The 18878-nt window shown below is 32.6% G+C and overlaps 1 protein-coding gene across 1 annotated transcript in view; it reads right to left on the reverse strand.

Annotated features, from left to right (window-relative positions):
- LOC115891925 (myelin transcription factor 1-like protein) overlaps window positions 1-18878 on the reverse strand; it is a 139656-nt gene that overhangs the window by 31843 nt on the left and 88935 nt on the right. Inside the window, exons 5-12 of the mRNA XM_030912535.1 lie at window positions 12230-12302; window positions 12074-12114; window positions 8562-8822; window positions 7274-7511; window positions 4743-4943; window positions 4588-4689; window positions 4323-4433; window positions 1599-1785 (exon numbers count right to left, since the gene is read on the reverse strand). Coding sequence (XP_030768395.1) covers window positions 1599-1785; window positions 4323-4433; window positions 4588-4689; window positions 4743-4943; window positions 7274-7511; window positions 8562-8822; window positions 12074-12114; window positions 12230-12302 — 1214 coding nt within the window. The remainder of the gene's footprint in view (window positions 1-1598; window positions 1786-4322; window positions 4434-4587; window positions 4690-4742; window positions 4944-7273; window positions 7512-8561; window positions 8823-12073; window positions 12115-12229; window positions 12303-18878) is intronic.

The following is an 18878-nucleotide window of genomic DNA, read 5'->3' on the forward strand; positions in this document are numbered from 1 at the left end:
TATGCGCATGAAAATATTCTTTGGTCAGGGGATTTGCCATAAAATTTTTCATTCCAATAATAATTTACGAGATAATTTATATAGATTGGTTTTTGAAACAATTTTAGAGTAAATATTTTGTACATCTAAAGTCTCCGCAAATTATTCATATTTTTTAAATGAAAGAATTTTATAATAGCATAATCTATTAGAAATTTAGTGGACTGTATTTTTTATGTTTTTTTTTATTTTATTTATTTTTTATTATAAGTGGTCGTAATATAACAATATTCAAAATATTATAGACAAAATATTGAGTTTATATTTGAGGGAAGAAAAGTGCCACACCTAGCTTTAAACCACCGTAAATATACAGGGTGGCCCATTATTGCGAGGAAGTCCAATATCGTCGTTTTTGTCGAAGATGTGAAAAAAGTTTTATTCATATGTTTCAAGGTTTATAAAGGGTCGTATCCTAAAATATTTTGTTATATACAGGGTGTCACAAAAAAGTTGTGGTAAAGTTAATTTTATTTTTTTTAATTATTTTACATCATTCTATATACATTATTCTATATAGGGTATTTTTTATGGCGATGGCGTCACCAAAATCGGAATATTTAAAATGGTATATCTCAATTTATTTAAATGCATTCTGTATATTATTTTTCGGTCAGATGCAGAATTAAAAAGTGAACATTTTTTTATTTAAAGTGTTTCTCTAAATTTTTAACGGTTTCACAGATATTCGCAGTATTATATTACATGAGATACAACATTTTAAATATTACGATTTTGGTGACGCCATAAAAAATACCCTGTATACGATAAAGTAAATTTTTCTACACGAATTTATTCTGGTGTCCTTGTCATGTTTAAGAAAACATAGCTAAGTATTAATAAAGTTATATTCACTCTAGTTTTTTGCCACTTTTCATATATAATGTTTTTAAACAAAGTTTTAGTAAATAAGAAATAGAATGGCAACACCACAGTGTGCTTTAAATAGAATCCAGTTATCTACAGAAAACTAAACTTGTTTTAAATAAAAAAAAAATTGTAGAAAATCTCTGAAATAGATAATAATATGAAAATATGTCGTTATGTATATTTTTCGCATTTCTTCCCATCAGAAGATTTTCAGATACAGAAGAATTGTTACCTACACGAAATGTGAAAACATTCTGTTTTCAAGCAAGTTTTTACTCGATGATCAATTTATTTTATTTTATTGGGAACTCATATTTTTCTAAATACATATCTGTGAAACTACGGCGAGTGCCACGACTATACTTTGCCTAGTTAATAGACCACAACTATACAGCTACGTCAGTGGTCACGGGAGGCGAGAACAAGGTCATATAAAGTGGCAGAAAAAGAACAAAGGATTTGACAAGGAGTAAATCTACTAGTTTCCTTATACTATAGTTCAATATCACGTCTCTGCGTAAAAAAGTATGTACAAAAAAAACAAAAGATTTTCTTGCAGTGGCGAAATACCCATATAGGATTTTTTTGGAGTGATGAATCCCCCACATAGGTATACATTTTTTTAAAAAAGTATGATTTAATCAGACCCCACATTATTTTCTGTATGTAATTATCCCCCTCCGTCTTACCTGGGGGCTGGTGGTGGTGACGCTGGACGTGCTCAGATCGATAACGGTGCCCCCGGGGGACGTGTGTGGTCCCGAGGCCTTCATCTGGACTGCCTGGGCCGTCGTGACGCACTTCACAGACAGGTTGATAGCCGAGAAGCCCACGGGCAAGGGAGCCCCACTGGCCGCGTCATATTGGTACATCGGTCTGCAACAGAAACAAGAAAAACAATCATTAAAATTGGTTTAGACAGGTTATATTCTAGTATATAATATTAGATATATTATTATTTTTATTAATAATATGTATCTTTGATTACACACTGAAAATGTTTTCTAAATAATATACATCTATTCGTATAGTACTTAGTAAAGTACTATATGATATATAGTACCGAACAAAATATATTTTTTTTGGCTTGTTCGTGTATATCAGTCACATGGACTAATTCATTTTGAGGAAAATATGTTACTATTATCTTTACCTTCTATACTTATTCCACCAAATTAAACTAAAACCAAGTTTTCTTGACTTACTCTATCGTTGTATACAGTAAAATATTATTTCTCTGATATTGATTACCTGAATAGGTGATTAAAAAAAACACGTAAATTGGCACTTCCATTCTGAAGTGATACACTTACAAAAAAGATTAATAAATTACAAAAAATTCTTTTAGTACGCCTCTGGTTTAATTCCTCTGACACTACCTATCCGCAAAATTAAAAAATGTGGGTCATGGGACCTATTTAAGGGTGACGTTACAAGATCCCTTAAAATTAAAATTGTGTAGATACGTTTTGGCAAATTGATCGATACGAAAATGAAACAAAAAAAATGTCACCTTATACAGAAAATATTTTATCCAACTTTTTTCAGTATATTCGTATACCGTATGATCGAAAAAAAAACGGCGTCAAAGACAGCTGGGGAACGACGTTTGATGATAATTTTAGTGAGGCTAATCTCTAGAAATTAGTTTCTAAAAATTGACATAAAACTTAGAATACTATACCTACAATTTTCCAGACACAGAAATCTATTTCCAAAAAATATGGTACGTGCTAAATAGTGTCTAGAGCTGACCTCACGAATATTATCATTGATTGTCATTTCGCGGCAGTCTTTGATACAGTTTTTTTTTCGCTCGTATTATACATGTATTATTTTTTTTTAAATTAAGACATATCTGTCAATTTATTTAATAAAATCGTCTTATAAAGTGTTCAAACTTGAAATAAATCGAAAAAAGTCAAATTAAAAAACAAGAATTTATTTTTAATCAAAACATAAAATTTACTAAGTATTAAATAAGGATCTAAAATACACAAAAAGTCTTACTTCTATAAAAATAAGTACTTACTTGTCCTGGTATCTTAAATATCAGATACTATGAGACAGTTAGTTCAATTTCGCTTGGGTGCTAATAATAGAATACCTACTTTTAAAAATACTACTTTGTGATGCAAGCCTTGTTTCAAAAGTAATCTGGAGCATTGACACCTATGTTTGTAATAAAAGCATCGTATTGAAATTATAAAAAAAAACAATAAATAATTCTTTTTATTAGAAAATTAAGACTTTAAGTTCATTATTAAAAAAGTTTATTAAGGAAGATAATTATAGTATTTCATTAAATTAAAAATATTTTTTGTCTCACTATTTAATTTAAAGATATATACATTTTTCGATATACAGGGAGGTCCGAAAGTTCGTATAAATTTATGTCTTAAAATGCTTAGTTATACAGGGTGTAGAAGTTTCATTTTTATTTCGATTTTTTCCAAATAATTTTTGAATTAAAATCAATATTTGGATGACAATTTGTGTTTGGTTGTTTTTTGATATGAGAAATTTGATTTACATGTCAATATGACTCATAATTGTAGGAAGCGCCACCTACGTGTTTTTGAACCGTTTTGAAAATTATTAACTTTTCGTCCGCACCTGTATTAAGCTACTGAGTAAAAAAATATACATTCCCACCTTTTTTTACGTAAAAAAAGGTCTCTTGGTAAAAATCTCTACCACCAACCGTTTCCAAAATACTTGGAATAGAAATTAACAATACATGTCATGTTGAGTAGATAGTTGTTTGACTAAAATGATAAATTTGTGAACTTTTTATTTTTTTTTTAAATTAATCATACATTTTCTAGAAAGATTATGATTCAAACTTATGATGAAAACAGTTTCTGTTGGACCTTTGGCACAAAAAATTCAAGATTTATTCTTTCAAGCCTAGTGTAAGCCTTTAGGGCTCGAACTCACTGACGACCAGGTCGCACCGACCTGGCCGTCGGCTGGCCGGATGTATTGCGTTTTTAGCTGCGGCTAGATGAACGACCAGTTTCAACAGAGTTGTCAAATCTAACGATTTTTTACGTTTTACCAATTAGAAAATATTGTTTCAGAAATGTTAAAATATCCGAGTTAACTAAAAAGCGAAGTTGCTATTCACAACAAACAAAAAGCATTGTGAACGCGCGACCGACAAAAAGGGAGATATTCTGTTTCTTTTTTCTACTGATATGGCGCCCTTATCGACTTTAGAAGTAAACATATTAGGGCCATCGTAAAAAAGATCGTCAGACACTGGCTCTAATAAAATATAAGCAGGTCCTGGTCGTCAGTGTGTTTGAGCCCTTAGTAAACATATATAATTTTGTCAATTATAACATGTAATGATTATTTTGAGTCCAAATATCTTAAGAATCGTTTCTCGCAGCGCTTTAATACCTTACCTTGGATACAAAGGTCCACTGGGTTGTTCTTGATCCTCTTGTTTCAACATGCTTTGGCCGGTTGCTACTGCTATTTGGTGCTGCTGAGCAGCACTTGCTTCTTGTTGATACCTGTAGATGTATAAATTATTCTAAATTAACATGTAGTTGATATTTTTTTGAAGATATACTAATAGTTTAATCAGAGTAAACATTTTATTTCAACATATTATGGGATAAAAATGTCCAAAATAAAAAGATATACCAGAATTTATTATTATAGTACCTGTGTTCCTGTGTATCATCCATGTACCCATATATACCCTGTGGTGGTACCCTTGGAGGACCCAAAGATTGCTGAATAGAAACACACTGACTTGAATCATACCTTTAACAGAAAAAAAAACGTTATTATCTTATAAATTCATCAGGAAATCGTACCTTTCAAAGCCATTAGTACCAGGGTCGTACGGTCTGTGACTGGCAGAATTAACCAATGAAGAATCGTAGGATCTGTTGACCAGGTCATTCGAGTACGTCACTACGGGTCTGGCAATGGTCGTTACCGGTTCTGTCATGTCCTGGTACGACCGTTCTCTGTGGTACATCTCCTCGGACATTGGAGAATGGTGGTAGGGCGATCTTTAATAAAAAAATGTATAATTGAGATATTTAAAAAAAAACAGAGCCTGAATAAAACATGCAATAAAAATAGCTGTTATTTCATCATTCTTATTATATACAGCTTATTCAACCATTTCCAATGGGCTCTTTCACTATATTTTGGAATTAGCATAATTGAATAAAGCAATTAATTCTAGAATTTTCTGCTATCTTACTTTCGAAAACTTTGAAGTCGTTCTTAAGAAAATAAATAAAAACAAAAAAGCCCAGCATAAAAATCCGCACTTTATTTTTAATACGTCACACCTGGCATGTTGAAAAGCGGCAACACGGTCGCGGCCGGGCCACCATGCTGACCCACCACCACCTCCACACAAGGCTATCCAACCTTTTCCAATATGACGGAGATAGAAGTGCTTTATTTGGCGCGTATTTTAAAACCTGTTTTATTTCCAAATAGACATTTTTCACACAAATGTCGGGTTAGATTACGTAATATTTCACTAATTTTTTAATATACAGGGAGTCTAAAGTTCTCCACATAAGTATGGAATTTTGTGTACTATTAGTTTTATGAAAACATCAGTTATTTACTTTTTATAAAAAGGTCTGCTTTCTCAGAAAATAGGTAGTGTTAAAATATTCAAACTTGAGGTAGCATATACAGAGTGTTCAAAATCATCGGAAAAAGAAATAAGCAGAAATATATGACAGAAAATACCAATATAAAGTAAATATTCAATTGTAAACACTTACCTACCATAGTTTAGAATTTACTGAACGTTTGATAAATATATACTATTATGGACAGTATAGGAAGTTACTTTATAAACTACAGTGGCTTGGGTCAAAAAATATGGAATATTTTTTCTATGTTTTGCAACATTACACAAATGAGAATTAATTTAAACTATAATCGGTGAAGATAAATAAAAAATATAATATGTGCTTCAAGATTTTATATAGAAAAAAAAACTTAATACCTTTTTGGGGGTTCGTAAGTAAAACTTACGCTTAGCTGTCAACCATTTTTTACGAAGCTCGTCATTTTTGGGGAATATAAAAGCAGAAACCTTGGGACTCCCTCTGTTCCCGTAACAATTTGGAACAGAGCATGTAAAAGGCATGCTACAATAAAATGGTAATACCTACCCTTTAATACCTATCTTTTGATTATTGTAAGTAACCATTATAAAGTACTAAGCAGACTGGCGGCGAAGGCTTTTACTCATTTAGGTGTAATATCTTGATAAATACTTCTAGTTCTTACCTTAAAATAATTAATAATAGAGGAGTACGACAAGCACAAAAGTTTGAAGTGCTCTATGCGGAATGTCTGGTTTGGATTTTTATTACACTGTTATTTTATCACAATTTTCTGATCACACCTTGCACTGAACACTAAGAACTAAACAAACGTGTTGCAGAAGCACAACAAACTAGAGATAATTAATTATTTCTGGTATGCAATCGGAACGAGAAACCACTACCTACTAACCACTTCAGGTTAAAGGTAAACAATTTAATAATGCGCTGCCTTCGCCGCCATATTTGCCTTGCCCATATCATGTTGATTGGCCTTGAGTGAGGTGGTGCTGGTCAAATCAAATCGCAATGTTGCCAGTTGTTGGCTGGAACACGAGCACGGTTCTGCAATGTGATTGGGCGTATTTTTCATACGTCATCAATTGGCACTTTAAAATTATTTCAAATTAAAGCAATTTTGAGGGCCTATAAAAAAATTATTCAATGTCATGGAACTACTTTTTTTGGATAAATATACTGAAAATAGTCTTCTATTTCAGGTTTTGTCCTTGAATTGGATATTTTATTTTTTTTGAAAGTCATTATGGTGTAGTCTCTCTCACATACGGTAATCGCAAAACCTTTTCCGAGGCGCGTCATCAATCATATCGACATTGACACTAAAGTCTGTGAACCTGACTAAATGAAATTTTGGCAAAAATGTTACCGAGCAGCTCTTCATGTTGCTTTATAGAGCAAATGATTTAACAGATATTTTATTTAGATTAAAGCTGCAAAAATTAGTTTAAACCGAATTTTATTATCGCTATGTTGGTCACATTGCGCCGTGTTCAGCAACGTTGTCGTTTATTATTTGACAATTATCATAAAGTCAGTCATTATTTTGTATAATATCGTGTTGTTGAATCATTTTGAGTAATTCTCGTTTTTTTTCCTATTTTCATAGTCTTTTTTTTTAATTTGTAATTTAAAACACAAAGTGTATATTTATGTCTGTTTGTATACTCCAAGGCATGAGTAAAGATTTATTTATTTATTTTATTATTTATCTATCATCTTGCCCCTGAGCAGACTCTACTCACCTGTGAGGAATTTGATGGTCCATATTGTAGCCAGGATGCGAGTTAGGATGAGGGCTCAAATGGTGGATCTGGTGAGGTCCTCTGGAGTTCATAGTTTCCATGCTTGATATGGAGGAAGAATTAGAGTCTTGGTTCATGTAAGGTTCGTAAGCCGACCTTAAATTCGCCGGCGGTGAACGACAAGAAGCCGGTGTAGTTATCTCCGTTTTTGGTACAAGAAGTTCGTTCTGAGTCGATCCTGGCGAGTTAAAAATAGAACATTAGTATGTAGAAATATCATGCGGGCGGTATTGTTAAGGTTACAAAAAAATACCGGCGGTATTTTTTTGTATACCGTAACTTGTATATAAAAATTTTTCCTTAAATTATATACCGGCGGTATTTTTTCATTATTATATATACCGGCGGTATTTTTTTGTATACCGTTACTTGTATACAAAAAAATTTCCACTGCTATTTGCAGATATGTAAATATCATACGTATATTTTGTATACCCTAACAATACCGCCGGTATGATATTTTTATATCTGCACATACCGGTGAAAGATTGAATTAATTTGTCGTTGACGGCGGCATGCACTTAATCTGACAAACAAAAGCTGTTCAACGACGGCATACTGTATTTTAGATATAACATACCGCCGAAATAATAACATAACCTAATATCTTTGCATTTTCATTTTTAGACTTTAATTGAGCTGTCGTTGATATTTGATAATTGTAAAAGATTGTAAAACATTTAATTTTAAAATTTATATTTTCAAAATAAACATCAGATGAGCATTAATTTAACAGAGAAAAACAAAAAAAAAAGAGTGGAACCGAAGCAACCAAAACATGCTTACAGCGTGTTTTGATTGCTGAAGCTAGACATTAACTTATCTTTTAAGCTCCCCCTCTGGCAATACACAAAGTTTAGTGTTCGTTACTTGCTTATTTTGCATCTGACATGCCAAAAATTTTAATTTTATATGCAATAAAATATAGTTTTATTTTTACAACAGTACTTAATCGCGAACTTAACGTGTTAAAAACCATAACACATAAAATTTGGTAAAATAAAAGCGGTATTGCTGTTTTTTAAAAAGTATACCGCCGGTATATTTATACACATATAGCAAAAACCGCGGTACTTAAAAAATTTACCTCGCTTTTCGGCGGCATTTATGTTAATAAATATGTAAAACGTCTAACGGCGTTTTTTATTTCGTCAATTGTTTATACCGCCGGTACTAATTTAGCTAGTTTCTATAGAAAAACCTGTCTGTATAAAAATTGTATGACTACCTGATATATTACAGCTTGTAGTCGTCGGTACTTCGTTCTTGGGAATCTTCATGGGATCAGGCTTGATAGGGTTCGTTTTAGCACCATAGTACTGCTCATAGGACCCGCCGTTTTTGTCTTCTGAACTGGAAGAGGCCGGTAGTGGTGTTGTGGAGTAAGGAGAAGCTAGATAGTTTGGTTTGACGTCTTCTGCCAAGGTTGGAGTTTTTTTACCGGTCTCGTATGAGGAATTGGATGATGCGAAATCGCTCTGAATGTTACCTGAAGAAGTTTAATTTTATTAGGATACGTTTCAGAGTAGCATTCTTGTTAATTTACAGCTATAAGTCATGCATGAGGCAAAATAACGTCGATTTTATGTCAAGGATTGGGCTTAGATAAAAGAAATATAAGCCATACCAATTAAAGTTTTATTACAAAGGATGTAGAAAGAAAGAAATTGTGTGTAGCAACTTTAGTTTCCTAAAAAAGTAGCACAATGATGTGAAAATCGCATCTTTGAATCTTTGCTCATAAACGATAAAATGGGACACCCTGTATACCGAGAGGTTTTTTATCTATTTCTTTTAACACCGGCCCTCTCCCTTCGTAGCACACTTACCGAACACACTAACAGCCGGATTTTTAAGCCTATGATGCAAACTACTTTGGTATTTGTGCTCCCTGGCCGCCTGTTTACTGGCCGCCGCCAATGGACAACCGGAAAGGCTCCGGTGCGAGTTCCGGTTCGAACTGACGTGGCCGCGCCCGTTGCAGCCCGGAGTCGGGCATTTCAGAATGGTTTCATGCGATGCCAGGACTAGACGGTTTGCAAAAGAATCAGTTTTTTTCAATTTTTTGTTGCTATAGATTTAATACTTATACTCGAGATTACTTCATGTCTCTAATTCTTTTTTTGTAGAAAAAAAAAAATATTGTAATCCGTTTTGTTATTTTTTGTTTGTTTAATGTTACAGTGTAATTTATTTTAATATTAATATTTAAATGGATTACATATAGAATTTATGCTCGAGATTACTCCATGTCACTAATTTTTTTAATACAAAAAAAAATAATTGTAATCCGTTTTAATATTACAGTGTAATCCGTTTTAATATCAATATTTAAATGGATTACATATAGAATTTGTGCTCGAGGTTACTCCATGTCACTAATTCTTTTTTATAGTAAAAAATAATTGCAATCCGTTTAAGTATTACAGTGTAATACATTTTAATATCAATATTTAAATGGATTACATATAGCATTTATACTCGAGATTACTCCACGTCACTAATTCTTTTTTATAGTAAAAAAATAATTGTAATCCGTTTTAATATTACAGTGTAATCCATTTTAATATCAATATTTAAATGGATTACATGTAGCATTTATACTTGACATTACTCCATGCGTTTAATTATTTTTTGTAGTAAAAAAATAATTGTAATCCGTTTTAATATCAAGATTTAACTGGATTATATATTAATATTGAAACGAATAACAGTAAATGTATATATTAAACTGGATTACACTTTAATATTAAAGTACCGACACTAATGAATTACAATTATTTTTGCGTGTGTAGTGATTGGGTTGCATGCAATTCAATCACAAAAAAACGCAACTTAGGGATCGTATGTAATCCATTTTAATATGAATATTTAAGTGGATTACTGACTAATATTAAAATGGATAACAATTTAAATGTTTGCGTAAAATTGATCACAATTATTTTTGCCAGTAAAAACTGTTGAACGTTAATGGGTTTAAATGTAGTAATACTAACTTTAAAACATTGTATTTCTGTTTTTTGAACAAGTTGCAAGATTTTTTGAACAGAATAGGACTGGAGAATGTAACTGGCCCTAGTATACAGTCTAGGTCGAAACTTAAACAAAATTAAATCCTTAAGTTCTTTATTATAGAAGCTATAAATTCCCACGCACTGGTTCAGGACTCCTGTATAAACTAAATAAAATTTATTTATTTAATTTTCCCATTTCTGTACTTTTAAACAATAATTAATTACACCGCTGTAAAAACTTTCAGTATTATTTTATATTTACATGACAACTGAATACAGTGGAAAGTTCTATTTTAAAAGCAACAAAAGGTCGAGCTTTCTCTTCATTTTCGTTATTCCGACGAGACTAGAACATTGTTTTCCACAGAATAGAGAAAATTATAACAAAAAAACAAGCATTTGGAAAAGTTTAGAACTTCTGCTCGTTTTGGACGTTTCGAGTTTTCTTTTTGTGCCTCATTATGCTATTTTTCAGCGTTAGTTTCTGCTATTACTTCTGATAATCATAAACTATACCATAGGATCGGAAAAAAACGGCGTCGAAGACGTCATTTACTTGGCCCGTACTCTAAATTTGTTAATGGTGTTAATGTATAATAGAATTACTTTCACTGACAATTTTTAGTAAATATTACTGTCAGTATTGATTGCTAGCAATTACTAGGAAAGGTTCTCATTTTTTTTTAAATTACACACAGTCACTGGTTCAATGCGTAATTATTAGTATTTTCCAGTGGTTATCAAAATTTACTGGATTTCAGATTTTCACTGTTATATATGAGAAAAAGACACATGTGTAATCTCAAGTATATTATGTGATAAAAATTTTAAATAAAATCTCAATTGAATAAAATCTTAAATAGAGTTTATTATGACAGAGAATTTCATATCAGCTTAAATGCTTCTATGAAACAGTCAATATTTCATAAAATGCATGTAATAATATTAGGAATATAAACATTTATATAAACAAAAGAAAAGTTAAAAAAAGAAAAAAATATTTTCAACAAGAAAATGTCAATCAGATACCAATATATTATGACCCACATTTGTTTAGTATTTTAAACTTATTTTGATCTGTTACAGTATTTTAAACCTTATTGTGAACAGAAAAATTTTATTTCTATTGTATTAAGAAACATATTCATAAGTTAATATAATTTTTATTGAGTATAATATAAGTGTGTGGAACCATAAGAAAATACAGACAAAACAATTACAAACGGCCGGGTAGAGAGATAAACAAATACAAACAAACAATAATAATACGTAAAAAAAATTTAGAAACAGCTTATGTTTATTGAAAAAAGGTTTACCACACACGTAATATATACTCAATGCGACAAAACTGATTCTTTGCTGCACCACCTTGGGAACCAACTACAGATATGAGAGAAGCTACTAAAAACTACGGAAAACAATAATGGAGAAATGCTCTCTACCCCGCAAAATAAAGCAAAATGGTATGTTGGGAACAAAATAAACGATAAAAAAGCAATGCTATAAACTAATAATGGTGGTTTATGTGTTTAAGTACAGTGTGTAACATATACGTAATAGTTTTTTCCTTTTAGACACTAAGGGATATTTATCAACTACTCGTTCTTGTTACACAATATTCTATATTCCATAAGATTGTCTACACTAACTAGTAGATAACTGAGATATTGACATATATATTTAGATAAAAACCTCTATATATCTATTACTCTATAGCTATACTTACTTTCTGGTGTGACTTTGTCCTTTCTTGGACATCCAGACAGACTAGACAAGTCACAGTTTGTTAATAATGGAGTTCAGAATAATGGACAGTTCAAAATAAAATGAAAAATATATATACTAGTCTACTATATTTGAATGAAATATGAATTTGAATTACCTTCTGTGGTGAGAGTATAACCCTGTGACGTGACCTTGACCTGTACAGCCTGGTGTCGGACATTTACTTCCTTCTGAAATATAAAAAATGTATTTTTAGTAAAATATTTCAAATATAAAATAATCTATTAACATAAAAATTATCTGCCACACATTTTTTTTGTAATTTTATTATATTATTAATTTTAATGTAAGTTAGCAGATATGATTTAGTACTGTAAGTACTCATTATAAAAAAGTTAGAAACATTAAAAAAAGTGGCAAATTTAGTATTTGAACATTATTATGAAGGCATGAGTGTTTCTAAAAGAGATAATGCGAATCGTATCACAATCTATTATGTAACATTGTAATTTTTCTTTCATTTTGTCTTTAAGAATATTAATTAAGAAGAGTATTATGTGTTATTGTTTAAAAAGTAGACTTTAAATAAAAATTTGAGCAGAAAACTAAAAGAAATAACAAACTAAACACGCAAGTAAAGTATCAACGAACTGCCATAAATATACAGTACATTTATTAAAAATACGTTAAAAAACCACTGAGAATCATTAATGAGATGCTGGTTATTCGATGTTTTATTATTAAAATATTTTCTTTCGAAAAGAGAATATGGGTATTACATCACGACAAATTATGTAACACATTATATTTTATAGTTTTGTCTGGAATGAGGTTAATATAAATATTATTTGATGCAGTATTACAATGTAGAATGCTTAGGAGGGGAGTTAATCACCGCGACCTTACAGATCTATTGTATGTTCCCCTTTCTTCATACTTTATCATACAGTCCCAGGGCTTTAACAAAAGCCAGTATTTGAGACGGCTCCACAGAGGCCAGCTCTTCATCCTCGACATCAGCCGTACCAAAGTTCATGGCACGAATGGTCGTAGTCTCGGCGCACTCAGTGATAAGGTGTTCTGGTGTTTCCACATTTTCCCCACAAAATTTGCATTCGCCGTTGTTTCTCAGTTCAGCCTACTGAGGTATTCGTTGAGGAGACAGTGTCCTGTTAGAAACCCCGTGACAATCCGAAGATTGCTTTTACTTAATTCAAGGAAAACCTTTGATTTCTCTCGGTCGTAAGTTCTGAGGAACTTTTTCGAGTGTCTTAGACCGTTGGAGGACACCCATTCCAAGTTACGGATGGAGTCTTCCAGATTCTTCAGTTCCGCTTTCAGTTGATTTCCGTTTGGAAAACAGAACGGTTCTTTTAATAATATGTAAATATTACAATAGTTTTAAATGAAGTGAAACAGAACTGAAGTTACTTATTTTTTTAAATTTGGTAAACCTGTATTTTACTAAATAACAAAGACTAAACCAAGATAGAGCTAAAAACAAATTGAACAAGAATGGACATATTTGCAGCTGTTCTTGGCACTTAAACTTTTATAAAAAATTGTTAAAAAATACTACAAGGTCATCTATTAATAAATAGATAAAACATAGATCCTTTTCTAATGCACGCAGCATGGCATAGAGAATTTTTTATGAAAAAAAACTAACTTTGGAAAATTTTGCTTTTAAACCTCTTGGGAATACCACCATTCAACTTATATTTATAAGGGTAATAAACTAAAACATTGACTAACGGATTAATAACTAATTACAGAAAAAACATAACAAGAATACCTACTTTAAACTACCAATGGGTAATAAAAGTTACATTTTTAAAACTTTTTTATTCCTACTGGTAAAGCTTTATATATATAGGATTTAGTACTGTAAATATTCAGTAAGTTTATCATGATATATTGGAAAATTATTATATGTTGGTGCCCGGTGGCGTAGAGGTACAGGCTCTCGTTTACCAATCTCAAGGTGTGGGTTCGAATCCTACACCCGGCATTTTATCAGCCGACTATTTTTATTAAAATAAAAATAGTTTGGGTACTTAGGTCGACTCAGCCTTAAATGAATACTTGGGATTCACAATCCTGAGGTAATAATAGGCGGTTGAAGCGTAATGCTAGCCATATTACCTTCCTTGTATACCGAACGGCTCTAGCATGGCAAGCTGTACCTTGCTACTCCCAAGGCGTTAAACGCTATATACGGGAGCTATTATTATTATATTGTATATGGTATATGTAATTCTAAAAGAGAAAATGTGAATCGTAACACGCCATATTATGCAACGTAATATTAAATTTCACGGTTGCATAATATCGTTAATTAAGAATATTGTTCGGTGCACTCGCACACACAAAAAATAGACGTTTCGTAAAAGTAATAGCCCCGGACACTGATTAAGGCTTTAATAACGCTAATGGCCGAGAAAAAAGGATTACAGCTCCGGCCATTTTGCACTTTAACGCCAGAACAGCAACGGCAGCGAGAGAGACGAGATTTTCTTCCTCTTTAATAAAAGTTATTAGCGGCACATGTATCTCGACTTGTTTACCACCGAAAACGACCAAAAAGTCTCCGACCGATACGAATATGACCCACCCACCACCACCTCCCACGCTCTATGTCTCTCTCACTCTCTCCCGAGCACTTCGTGTCGTTTTTTTTCCGTTTCGCCTCGCCGTTAGCGGCAAATTAAAAGAGCGGACGCACGTAGGAGCGCTGCGCGGTGCCGGGACCTGGCTCCGCCCCTCGACGGCGATTGGCCGGGGAGGGTGGAGACTCGGGAGAAAAATCCTTTTTGCGAAAAAAGAAACCGCAGCGGTGGGCGGGCGCGAGAACTGGACGAGGCGCACCTGCCGAGCGGAGGCGACGCCTTGGGTTTAGAGCGATGTTGGGTGGCTAGGTGGACGGACGACGATAGCTTGACGTAGTGTGCAAGGAATGGATACCGTGCGTAGCAAAGAGCGTGGGAAAAATAAGCCAAACTAATAATATCGATCTTTAAGCCAATATGTTCTAATATACATATTTTTTTATTGATTCTGAGTTTCCTGGCTATTTCCAAATGTCTCCGTACCATCGGTTAATCTATATCTATAAAAGCGATCTGATACTCACTGACTCATCACGATATCTCGAAAAATACACGGCAGATTGAGCTGAAAATTATTATAGTTACTCCTTATGGGACATAGACGTTCACTAAGAACGGATTTTGATCAATTCCCATCCAAAGTATAGTTTTTTTAACATTTTTCGTAGACGTCATTACTTGGCCCGTTCGCCTTTTTATTCTTCTATGGCACTTGCTGTCAGTTGGTCTTAAGAAGGTTGTAATTTATTTTTATATTGAGCAGAAATGATTTTTAAAATAGTGTAGTTTAAAATTCCAGAAATACATTTTTTTCGAAATACCTAGATGTGTATGTATGGAAATGTTCTATCTTTTTTAACCTTTCTATAATTACTGGTAATTTTTGACAAGTTTTATTTCAATTTTTAGTAAATAACTTCTACAGATTTACCTCGCCAAAATTCTCATCAATTGTCATTTTCCAGCCGACTTTGATGCCGTTTTTTCTCGATCATACAATAGTATATAATAACAAAAAGCAAAAAGTGCGTCTCGTCTACACTTATAGACTTAATTCAGAACGTAACTGAAATAACTAAATAAGAAGTAAATGAAAATCGTATCATGACATATTATGTAAAATATAATATATTATGTAAAGTATGTAGTTCCTTACTAGAATATGATAGAATAAAAACGGCGCCAGGGATGACTATGAAATTAAGATCGCCGTCATTTTATATGTAGAGTTGTATGGGGAATGTCATTGATCGACATTTCCAAGCCAACTAGGACCTCGTTTTTTTTTGATTATACGGTATTTTTTGTTGTAGTTGTTAGGCTAAAATGTAAATTTACATTAACACTATATGTACTAATAAATAGCAGGAAATACGTATCTTTAACAGATATACAATTGTTTCATTATTACTATTGTAGTTTCCTATAGGGAAATTAAAATAACTTTCGTTGCACCAGCAAACTCCATAAGACGACGCATGGTGTCATTGATGACGTGCAACGAAAGTTGTTCCAATTTCTCTATATATCAACTACGGCATTATTTCTAATAGAGAAAAATATAAGTTGGTTCAGAACGTTCTACGAAGTTTACCGACACCTAACCTCCACTCTTCTCTGTTTAGCCAGAGATCATCAGGTATTCCTCTATTTTCTAGTTCTTTATCCACACCCTCCCTCCAGCTTCGTCGCGGCCTTCCTCTTTTATTTCTGCCTCGAGGTGTCCACCATATGAGTTGTTTTGTTCTTATGTCGTCCCATAATCTCTCTTACTCTGTCGTTGGTTATTTGTTCTTTTTTTGATTTTCCAGCAGATCTCCAGTAATCCATTTCGATCGCTAATAGCATGTTCTCTGTTCTGCTTTTCAACTGCCATATTTCGCTTCCGTAAGTTATTATGCTTTTCACTACCGTATTATATATTTTCTTCTTATTAGTTTAGAGATTCCTTGATCCCACAGTACACCATTCAATATAGATATTGCCCTCCTGCCTTGCATTATTCGATCTTTTATACCCTCATCGAGTTTTCCATCCTTAGTTATTTAAGAGTTTTCCATCGTTAGTTATATAAGAGCATCGTATAAAAATAATAAAGTGAACAATTGAGCGGGTGGACGCTACCAGCCTAGCAGGCAAGTGAGGCGACAAACACTAACAAATAATACACACACTGGTTCACTAACAAATAGCACAAAAAATACTTATTAGTTATTACATAATTTTTGTAAAGAAAGAAAATGAGAATCGTATCCCGACAGAATATGAAATTTCATGGTTTTGGGTAATAACTTTAATAAATATTATTCTCTCTGAATATATAAAGTATTATTAGGAGAATTACATGTTTTTTTTATTTGTAAATTCCACTTACTGCGTGCAGATTTAACAAAATAAATAATTTTAAATCTGCCATCATTCCGTTCCATTATGCCTAAGCATAAAAGTTGAAAAATATATTATTAAACTGACATAAAGTATCAAAGTCAAAGAGTGTAACCATAGTTTGGTCTCGAAATATAATTACTTACAAGGCATTACTTTAAATTTTTTTAGATTATTTGCAACGTTTGAAATTGTTTAAACAATTATTTGAGGCGTTTGAAAATATAGAAAAATGTTCTATTCGGAGTAAAAATGTCTTTTTGAACCTGGCCTGCATGCCAAACGTACAAGAAGTTTCATTTTTAATCCTAATAAAACAATATACTATTTTGTTTAATTTGTTTGAATTATTAAAAATAATAAAAATAAGTAATTTACAAACAGGTCCTAGAAAACACAGATTAGAAACATAGATATTGCAAGTTTTTTGCGATTGGCAACTTATATTATGCAAGAAACTATACTGAAAACGATTATATTGATATATAAATTACATTATATTCAAATATTGATAATATACAACTATAGTAATTAATTTTGACATAACAGTTCCTAGAATAATATATCAAAATACCAACCAGTAATAAACAAGCTCTGTCAGGACTTTAGAGACAAATAATTTTGTCGTGAAATAGAGAATTTACGAGTCTTTTATTTCACGTGCTCGGCGTTTGGCAGTCGGTTTTTACTGCCCCCAAAATTTAAAGTTCTCTATCCCTCGCTTTTGTCTATGTTTTAATATTTCCACCCCCATTGAAACGTATGGTTTTAATAAATCACCCGCTTCTAATTTTCGCAGGAGGGATGAGAAAGAGTGAGGAGAAAACAGCGAGGGCGAAGGAAAATTATTTCGGATAAATAAACTTGGGACTGACTTGCCCTTTGTATTTATCAAACCGACGGTCTTAATATTAGTTCTGGTGCATTGGATGTTAAAACATATTCTGCCTGAATATACCAATTGTTTGTATATTCCACAAATCATGCACTTGAGACGTTCCATTGCACTGACTGTTTGTTTTATTTTCGTAAAAAAATAATCTCACACCGTCCAAGAACATTTTTTTTACAAAAAAATAATATAAAGATTGTGGATCTATTGTATCCTTCTCTATTGAGATATAACTCATCGTACAGTCTCAGGGCTTTGACGAAAGCCAGTATCTAAGATAGTTTTACAGAGATTAGTTCGCCATCTCTGATATCAGTCTTACCAAAGTTTATACTACGAATGGTTGCCGTCTCAGGGCATTCAGTGATAAGGTGTTCTGGTGTTTCCCCATTTTCCCCACAGAATCTGCATTCGCCGTTGCTTCTTAGCTTCAATCTTTTCTGGTGTTCATTAAGGAGAGAGTGTCCTGTTAAAAACCTAGTGACAACCCAAAGACTGTTTTAACTTAAATCAAGGAAAACCTTTGAATTTTCGCGGTTGTAAGTCCTGAGAAATTTCTTTGAGTGTCTTAGATCATTGGAGGATTTCCATTTCAGGTTATGGATGGAGTCTTTCAAGTTCTTGAGTTCTCCTTTAAGTTGGTTTGGGAAGGGTTTTCCACTTGGGAAGCAGAACGGTTCTGGTTCAGTTTGTGGAGTGTTCGCTCCTTTTCTATGCACTTTTCGAGTCGCACCTCAGATATGACCTTCCATTCTGGGGTACGTGTTGTGCGACTCAATTTCACCGCATTTTCAAACTCCAGGAGAGGGCTGTTCGATATTCACTGGGACTAAACAGCAGAACTCATTGCCAGGACTTTTTTAAAAAATTAAAAATATTAACTCTTCCTTCCTTATTTATATTTGAATCCGTTTGCCTAA

Source organism: Sitophilus oryzae, unplaced genomic scaffold, assembly GCF_002938485.1.
Source record: "Sitophilus oryzae breed Bouriz unplaced genomic scaffold, Soryzae_2.0 scaffold_119_pilon_pilon, whole genome shotgun sequence".
NCBI lineage: Eukaryota > Metazoa > Arthropoda > Insecta > Coleoptera > Curculionidae > Sitophilus > Sitophilus oryzae.